This window comes from Mobula birostris, chromosome 10 (genome assembly GCF_030028105.1).
Source record: "Mobula birostris isolate sMobBir1 chromosome 10, sMobBir1.hap1, whole genome shotgun sequence".
Taxonomy (NCBI): Eukaryota; Metazoa; Chordata; class Chondrichthyes; order Myliobatiformes; family Myliobatidae; genus Mobula; species Mobula birostris.
This window is the reverse complement of record NC_092379.1, coordinates 10050951-10060253: the sequence shown is the minus strand read 5'-3', so window position 1 is coordinate 10060253 and position 9303 is coordinate 10050951. Positions and strand designations below refer to the sequence as shown.

The following is a 9303-nucleotide window of genomic DNA, read 5'->3' as shown; positions in this document are numbered from 1 at the left end:
AACGCAGCAGGCCAGGCAGCATCTCTAGGAAGAGGTACAGTCGAAGTTTCGAGCCGAGACCCTTCGTCAGGACTAACTGAAAGAAGAGCTAGTAAGAGATTTGAAACTGGGAGGGGGAGGGGGAGATCCGAAATGATAGGGGAAGACAGGAGGGGGAGGGATGGAGCCAAGAGCTGGACAGGTGATTGACGAAAGGGATATGAGAGGATCATTGGACAGGAGGCCCAGGGAGAAGGAAAAGAGGGGGGGGGGAACCCAGAGGATGGGCAAGGAGTATAGTGAGAGGAACAGAGGGAGAAAAAGGAGAGAGAGAGAAAGAATGTGTGTATATAAATAAATAATGGATGGGGTACGAGGAGGAGGTGGGGCATTAGCGGAAGCTTGAGAAGTCAATGTTTATCAGTCTGGCATGTGAGACCCCATTTTCTAGGTGGGACAGGATAGAGTGATGGGCAGAACCTATTTCATTGTCAGTGGATCAAGTTGAGTGATAAATGCACTGGAAGGGGTCCAAAGTAGCTGGGAGAAAGGTTTTCATGTGCTCCATGACCAGCCAGTCCAAGCAGTTCATAATGATTGATGTTAATGCTACCGGATGATAGTCATTTAGGCAGGTTACTGTCACTTTCTTTGGCACTGGAATGATGGTTGCCACCTTGAAAACCGAGGGGACAATGGATTGCTCTGGAGAGATGTTGAGTATTTCCATCAGCACCTCCGTCAGTTGGGCTGCGCAGTCTTTCAGAACCCGCCCTGGTATGTTATTGGGACCCACAGCTTTGCGAGGGTTGACTCTGGCCAGGGTCTTCCTCACCTCGGCTTCAACCAGACAGGGTGTCTGCTCCCTTGGGGGGAGGATGCCTTCCTCATCAGCACTTCGTTCTGCACATCAAACCCGGCGCAGAAGACATTCAGACTCCCAGGGAGTGAAGCATCCTGGACACTGCACTGGGCAGGACTCGTAGATCGTAATCCTCTGAATTCCCTGCCACATGCGCCTCGTGTCTCTGTAAATTCTCTGAGAATGCTCCCATTTCGCCTTCCTGATGCAGTGGGAAAGCACAGTTCTTGCTTCCCTGAGAGCTGTCACGTCCTTCTTCCCGAAGTTATGGGTGATTTTCAGTGCTTCCTACGGTCTGTGTCTCACGCAAATGTGTTGCTTAATATATCACTGTCCTCCAAAGTCTGAAAGCAGATTGGGGAACTGGAGCAGGCTCAAAAACCAAAGTGTCAAACTTTGGGACCCCAAAAAATGGTGGGAGAAGAATCAACAGGGAGGAGGAGAGAATCAGATCAATAGGATGTGGGAACGAATGATGGATCAGCAACGTTTGGGAGCTGATCGACTGAAAATATGTTCTTTTATAAGTCCAAAATGTTGGAGGAACTCAGCAGGTAAGGCAGCACAGTGAAGAGTCACGGCTCGGAACTTTAACGTTCTCCAGCATTTTGTGAGTCTTGCTCCCAGCATCTGCAGAACCTCTTGTGATTTTTATTCTGTTTCACATCTCCATCTTTGAGTATGTTGGACTTCTTTTGAAACACAGAATGGCAGTTGATATTTAGTGTAGTGTCTTTGGATGAGGCGCCGGGTTCCCCACATGTAAACACTGACGGATCTGAGGCGTGCGGCACAGGGGATCCGGTGCCGGACGCGATCCACTCGCTCTCTCGACCTGTATTACCCAGCAACCTGGGCGCTTCGGGATTCGCCTCGGTGACGGCGGATCACCGCGCATGCGCCGACAGTGTCACCGCGAAGAGGACGCTGCGCATGCGCTCGCCAGACAAAAGACTCCAGAGGATCGGCAGCAGGTAGGAGCGGGGGCTTTGCTGGGGGATTCCATCAGGACCGGGGTCCGCACCCCGACTGAGGGACAATTGCAGCGAGTTCCGCACACAGCACCCTGAACTCTGGGGTAAATACAGCCCTTCTCCGGGGATATTTCTGCTGATGAGCAAAGGCCCTGGCTCTGTTTCTGTGGCGCATGCGTATCGCTGGTTCCGCGGCTGATAGACGGGTATCTGGTTCGTGGGGTGAGCTGGTTTCTGGTTTGTGGGGGGTTCTGGGTACAGGGACGGCCATCGGCGACTGCGGGGCGTGATTTAGACCACTCTCGGATGGAATGGAAGAGGACAGACCTCCCAGACCAGCTCCCAACAGGAAAGTCAAATCACTTCCCCATCGTATTCATTGACATTGACTTTGGTGAGCTTTTCACTGTCAACCAACTGGTGGTGTGGGGAGGGTGGAGTCTGATTAATTAGATAGTCTCCAGGAGCAATCACTTAATAGATGGGTGCACCTAGAGACAGCTGTGGGACTAGCCCAGAACCTGCATCTATACAAATGGAGTGAGGTTGACCAGAAATGCCCATCGTGGAACAAACAGGAAGACAGTCAGATAGTTTTATAGGCAGTGTGGATGCCTGAACCCAGTTGAAAAGGAGGAGCACTCCTCCAAACGCGAGGAAATCTGCAGGTGCTGGAATTTCAAGCAACACACTTAAAAGTTGCTGGTGAACACAGCAGGCTAGGCAGCATCCCTAGGTCGACTGTACCTCTTCCTAGAGATGCTGCCTGGCCTGCTGCGTTCACCAGCAACTTTTAAGTGTGTTGCTTGCACTCCTGCAACTTGGGTTGAACCCTGCTTTAACAATGTGACATCAGACTCACCCATAGGGAGGGTCTCATCTGAAATGCTGTCCTTCACAGATCGATGACTTTTGTAAACTTTTTTTTTTACAGGACACAAAAGGTAAAGGATTCGTGCACGTGGATCTCAAACACAACAACACCTCAGTTGCACCGTACGTTGTCATCAATCTTTGAATGTGGAGGAGGAGATACTTGATAAGACAATACACAGTTTGGATTAAGGAGAACCTGAACACGTGCTCAGTGTAGGAGAGAGATTTGGATGAAGCAGCCTGGAGATAAACCTTGTAAATTCTCTTCAAGTTATTGAAGGAGTGAACAAGTATTTCCACTGTAACACCAGTATATCAGTGGTTGATCCTTGGAGAAGGCGTATCTCAGCCCAGCTGGAAAAGTGCTTTGTGTGTGAAATGAAGTTTTCTGTTGTAACTCTGTAAAATCCACTGGAACCGGGGTACTGAGAACACACCAGCATTGGTTCACCAGAAATCAGGTCTCCAGCTGCATTGTCCACAAGGGAGACACGACGACTTCTGATATCTGACTTGATGAATCGCCAGAGAATTGATAGCAGGGAGATATCATTCACCTGCCCTCGGTGTGGGAAGGGATTTGCTCACTCAGCCGACCTGCGGACACACCGGTGAATTTGCACCGGGGAGAGCCCGTTCACCTGCTCCGTGTGAGGGAGGGGCTGTACTCAGGAATCCAGCCTGAAGATACATCAGCAAGTTCACAGCATAGTGAGATTGTTCTGACGACGCAAACAATTCATTCTATCATCCAAGCTGAAGAGACATCAGAAAATTCACAACGGTGAGAGGCTGTTCACCTGCTCTGTGTGTGGGAAGATAGTCACTTGATCATTCAACTTACTGACACACCGGCGAGCTCACACGAGAGAGAGGGAGAGACTGTTCCGTGTGTGGGACGGGATTCACTCGTTCATCCCACGTGATGAGTCACCCCCTAATGCACTGCAAGGAGAGGCCGTTCATCTGCTCGGACTGTGGGAAGGGATTCAGTGACTTATCCCAACTGCAGGCGCACCAGCGAGTTCACACGAGAGCGTTCACCTGCCCTGTGTGCGGGAAGGGATTCGCTCACTCATCCCATGTACTGAGGCACCAGCGAGTTCACTCCGGGGAGAAGCCGTTCACCTGCTCGGACTGCGGCAAGGCGTTCACCCAGTCGTCCCACCTGCAGGTACACAAGCGGGTTCACAGTGGGGAGAGGCCGTTTATCTGCTCCGTCTGCGGGAAGGGGTACACTCAGTCCTCTGATCTGATGATACACCAGCGAGTCCACACAGGAGAGAGGCCGTTCACCTGCTCTGTGTGTGGGAAGGGATTCACTCACTCCTCCCACCTGATCAGACACTTGCGCGTTCACTCTGGGGAGAAGCCGTTCACCTGCTCAGACTGTGGGAAGGCATTTACCCAGTCGTCTCACCTGCAAGTGCACCGGCGTGTTCACAGTGGAGAGAGGCCGTTTATCTGCTCTGTTTGTGGGAAGCGATGTACTCAATCATCTGATCTGATGAGGCACCAGCGGGTTCACACTGGGGAGAGGCCGTTCACCTGCTCAGAATGTGGGAAGGGATTCACTCGGTCATCTCACCTGCTAGCACACCAGGCGGTTCACACTGGGGAGAGGCCGTTCATCTGCTCTGAATGTGGGGTGGGATTCACTCATTCATCCTATCTGATAAGTCACCAGCGGGTTCACACTGGGGAGAGGCCATTCACCTGCTTAGAATGCGGGAAGGGATTCACTCGGTCATCCCATCTACTGGCACACCAGAGAGTTCACACCGGGGAGAGGCCGTTCACCTGCTCAATTTGTGGGAAGGGGTTTACTGAGTCATCTCACCTGCACGCGCACCAGCGAGTTCACACTGGGGAGAGGCCGTTCACCTGCTCTGTGTGTGGGAAGGGATTCACTCACTCATCCCAACTGATAAGACACCAGCGAGTTCACTCCGGGGAGAAGCCGTTCACTTGCTCAGACTGTGGGAAGGCGTTTAATCAGTCGTCTCACTTGCAGACCCACCAGCGAGTTCACAGTGGGGAGAGACCGTATATCTGCCCCATCTGTGGGAAGGGATTCATCCAATCAGCTGAACTGCTGAAACACCAGCGGGTTCACAGTGGGGAAGCCTGTTCACCTGTTGTGAATGTGGGAAGGGATTCACTCAGTTACACCACATTGTGAAGTATTCAGAGGGTTTACACTGAGAGGCTGCATCCTTGGCCTGTGTGAGTAAAGAGGTTTACTCGTTCATCCTACCTGCTGATTGTGGAGAGGCATGTACGGCGTCTTCTCACCTGTAGACACCATCATGCTCACAGTGGCCAGGGACCACTCGTCTGCTCTGTGTGGCCGGGGTTCACACGTTCAGCCCACAGGCAGAAACACCAGTGGGTTCACAGTGGGAAGAGGGCATTCACCTGTTGTGTGTGTGGGAGGGATATACTCTGTCATCCGGCCTGAAGATATGTCTGCGAGTTCCCATTGCAGAGTGACTGTACACCTGATCGGACTCTGGGTAGCGATTCCTTGAAATCTCCAACCTCAGGACACGTAAGTGAGTTCACACTGGAGAGGGGTTATCCGTCTGGTCTCTGTGTGGGAAAGAATTCATTCAGTTGTTTCAGCCTCTAAACACCAGCGAGTTGGCACAAGGGAGTAGCTGTTCACTTGTTCTGAGTGTGGGAAGGGTTTAGTTGAGTTAACCCACCCTTGTGAGGCTCCATTAAGTTCACACTAAGGTGAGGCCACACTTCTGTCCTGAATGAGCAAAGAGATTTACTCAATTGCCCCTCCTGCTGAAACCCTATCAACCTCACATCGAGGAGAACATTCACATAAGCTGTCTGTTACATTTTTAGGCATCACGGTGGCTGGATCTAGTTGCAAGTCCCCGAAGGATTCGTCATGTCAGATTCTGTAGTTATTGCAGCTGCTGATCACACCCAGGACTGAACCCTGGTCATTGAGCATTGGAAGGGTTTCTTCTGCTAATGCCAGCCTTAAATGAGACTGGTATTTAATATTGTAGATCTGTGACAAATAAATGAGTTGCATTTCAGATCCTGTGTGCCAGGTGCTTACTCTCTCTCTTGTATGTGTACAGTACTGAGGCCATTCAGCCTATCAACCCCGTTCCTTTCTCTGTTCCATACCGGTCCTATTAAATCCATTCCTGCTGTCCTCCTCTCGCTCTCCCGATGGTCATGGGTGGCTCTGCTCACCACTCTGTGAATAAGGAGGGATCGTTTGAACTTCCTGCATGACTTTCTGCAGACTGAAGAAGACAAGCTCACTGTGGTTTTGTCCTGCATGTTCCTTGTTCCTCAGGGCAGCTGGCGAAGGAAAAACGCCACGGCTTGTCGAACTCCTGCTTCCCTGCTCTTTTCAGCTGTGTACGCTGCCCTATGCGATTTTATGGGTTGGTTTCACTGCTCCCAAGGGGCTGCGTCTCAGACGGCTGGCTTGTTACAACGCTCCACTCTAAAGTCTGAAAGCAGAGTGCGGAGTAAGTAGATGTTCAATGGAGCAAAGTCAGAGGCAGGCACAGGGCAGGTCGTAGGAACTGCTGATAATGGTGGTGATAAGGGCACGTCATGAGAAGGATGTGGCAACAGATGTCAGATGGGCAACATTTGGAAGCTGATTGACAGGAATAAAGTCATGCAGTGTCTGTTGACATTGACTACATTGCTTGTGGGAGCTTGCAGTGCTAAATTGGCTGCTGTGTTCTCCTTGGGAAAACATCGGCTGGATTGGAGCCAGCCGAAGGATGGTGAAGGTTCTGAACAGAGCAACCGATTTCTGTCCCAAAGCACCTTGGAGGGAAATATCCTGGAGGGTGATACAGAGGTAATGAACTCCATCAGCTAACTGAAAACTGGTGAATCCTGAGCATAGTTCCACCCCTTTCTTATTTTGGTCAACTTGCGGTATGGCTGTTCCCCAAACTGGAGGTACATTCCTCCATAATGAACCGGCCACAGCTGGTGCTGTGACGTGTGCCTGTACCTGGGGTGATGTCCCCCTGCTCATCCGGGCCCCATACCCAGTCACTTGACTGGCTGAGATGGAGGATCCCTGCTGTTGGGTTGCTCAACCCTGAATGAATGTCGGGAGTGTTTTATTTATTTATTTTTAAATTGAAGGAATGACACAATACAGAATAGGTAATGGATTACATTTTCCTCCATCTTGCTTTTATATCTTACCCCTAAACAAACCTCTCCTCACCCGGCCTCCCCAACTGTATCATGGCAGCTAATGTATTTACAACACAACAATTCACAGATACAAGTACGGACATTTCACAGCCATACCCCCACACTACTCCAAGACGAAGGCCCACATACATCCACAACATGTCAGATAATCCAAAATACACTCATATTACAATTCATCAACCACCCTGTGAGGTAAAACATAAGCCTGTTAAAAGTGAGGCAACTTCCCAAGTGCAGTGCCCTCAACTAATAGGTAATTGTTTAAGACTCCCAAAATATGACAAGAAAGGTCCCCATTTTGAATAGAGCTTTCCCTCAAAGTGAATTTAATCTTTTCTAATTTCAGAAAAAAAACATTACATCCTCTAACCACACAGCAGCAGTCGGGGGAGTGGCAGATTTCCAGACCAGCTAAATTCTCTTACGGGCTAATAGCGATGTAAATGCAATGATATGAAGGAATTGTATTATCAGCTTTCTCTTCCTGGAGGAAGGCATCGAATTCCAGTCTGTTCAAAGTCAAAGCTGAGTTTACAGTCAAGTGCACAAGCTCAATGGAAAAAAACTTGCTTGTAAGTTGCATCACAGACGCATGGCATCACAGGGGGGAAAACATTAATTAAACATTAAGCACAATTTTTACAACGAAAGGACTATTAGAAGAAAAAACAAGTATTTTAGTGCAAAAAGATCCAATGTTGCTAAAGTGTTCGGTTGGATCACGGCTGATATGCTGTGTTGGCACCAGAGGTGTATCGACATCTGCGGGCTGCTTCCCAGCGCACTCCTCACTGATTTAATTTGGTGCGGATGACAGATTTCATTGTAAACACAAAATACTCTGCAGATGCTGGGGTCAAAGCAACACTCACAACACGCTGGAGGACCTCAGCAGGTCGGGCAGCATCTGTGGAAACGATCAGTCAACGTTTCGGGCTGGAACCCTTCACCAGGACTGAAGAGGGAAGGGGCAGAGGCCCTATAAAGAAGGTGGGGGGAGGGTGGGAAGGAGAGGCTGGTAGGTTCCAGGTGAAAAACCAGTAAGGGGAAAGATTTGGTATGAACATTGAATTCTCCAACTTCCGGTACTTCCCTTCCCCACCATCCCAGTTTCACTCTGCCCCCTCCCCCAGCTGCCGATCACCTCCCTCATGGTTCCACCTCCTTCTACTACCCATTGTGTTTTCCCCTATTCCTTCTTCACCTTTCCTGCCTATCACCTCCCTGCTTATTCCCGCCCCCATCCCTTTATCTTTCCCCTTACTGGTTTTTCACCTGGAACCTACCAGCCGCCTTCTTCCCACCCTCCCCCCACCTTCTTTATGGGGCTCCTGCTCCCTCCCTCTTCAGTCCTGATGAAGGGTCTCGGCCCAAAACGTTGACTGTTCATTTCCACGGATGCTGCCTGACCTGCTGAGTCCCTCCAGCGTGTTGTACGTGTTGTAATGAATGAGGAACATTTAATGGCCTGTAATTGCTAGAGCTTAGAAGAATGAGGGGGCATCTTATTGAAACCTACCGAATATAATTTATAAATGAGAAAATCTACAGATGCTGGAAATTCAAGCGACACACACAAAGTGCTGGAGGAACTCAACAGGCGAGGCAGCATATGGAAAATTGGTAAACAGTTGACGTCTTGGGCCAAGACCCTTCATCAAGACTGTTGTGTGTGTTGCTTGAATGTAATCTATACATTCTTCGATAATAAATATACTTGAATCTTGAATATTGACAGGCCTAGAGAGAGTGGACTTGCAGAAGGTGTTCCGGTAGTGACGGAGTTTAGCACTGGATGTCACAGTCTCGGAACAGAAGGACATCACATTCGAACGGCAATGAGGATGTATTTCTTTAGCCAGAAAGTAGTAAATCTCTGCACTTCATTGAGAGGGATGGCTGTGGAGGCCATGTCATTGGGTATATTTAAAGCAGAGGTTGAAGACTTCTTGATTAGTAAGGGTGTTAAAGGTTATGGGGAGAAGTCAGGAGAACAGCATTGAGAGGGATAATGAATAACCTATGATGGAATCATGGAGAAGAGTTGATGTTCCGAATAGCCTAATTTTGCTCCTAATCTTGTTGTTTTATAGAGAGGATGCGGAGATTTAACAGGATGCTGCCTGGATTAGAGAGTGTGTCTTATGAATATAGGTTGAGTGAGCTAGTGCTTTTCTCTTTGGAGCGAAGGAGGATGAGGGGTGACTTGATAGTGGTACATAAGATGATAAGAGGCGTTGATAGAGCGGACAGCCAGGCGCAAGTGGCTGGTACTGGGGGGGGGGGGGGGCGGGGGCATAATTTTAAGGTAATTGGAGGAAAGTAAAGTGGGGATGTCAGATGTACTTTTTTTTAATCTTGGAGAGTGGTGGGTGCATGGAATAAACACAC

The 9303-nt window shown here is 49.5% G+C and overlaps 1 protein-coding gene across 2 annotated transcripts; it reads left to right on the top strand.

The window, feature by feature from the left end:
- Positions 1-1755: 1755 nt before the first annotated feature.
- LOC140203803 (uncharacterized) lies at positions 1756-5973 on the top strand. Of its 2 annotated transcripts, none has more exons than XM_072269886.1 (2): positions 1756-1815; positions 2750-5973. In XM_072269886.1, the coding sequence occupies exon 2, from the start codon at positions 3617-3619 to the stop codon at positions 4871-4873; it is 1257 nt and encodes a 418-aa protein (XP_072125987.1). In that variant the 5' UTR covers positions 1756-1815; positions 2750-3616; the 3' UTR covers positions 4874-5973. The 2 variants fall into 2 exon arrangements, with proteins under 2 accessions (XP_072125987.1, XP_072125988.1); XM_072269887.1 differs by lacking the exon at positions 1756-1815 and adding an exon at positions 1835-1919.
- Positions 5974-9303: the final 3330 nt, after the last annotated feature.

What these genes read in the sequence shown, in the direction of transcription:
- LOC140203803 (XM_072269886.1), top strand. Translation starts at nt 3,617, where the DNA reads ATGAGTCACCCCCTAATGCACTGCAAGGAGAGGCCGTTCATCTGCTCG.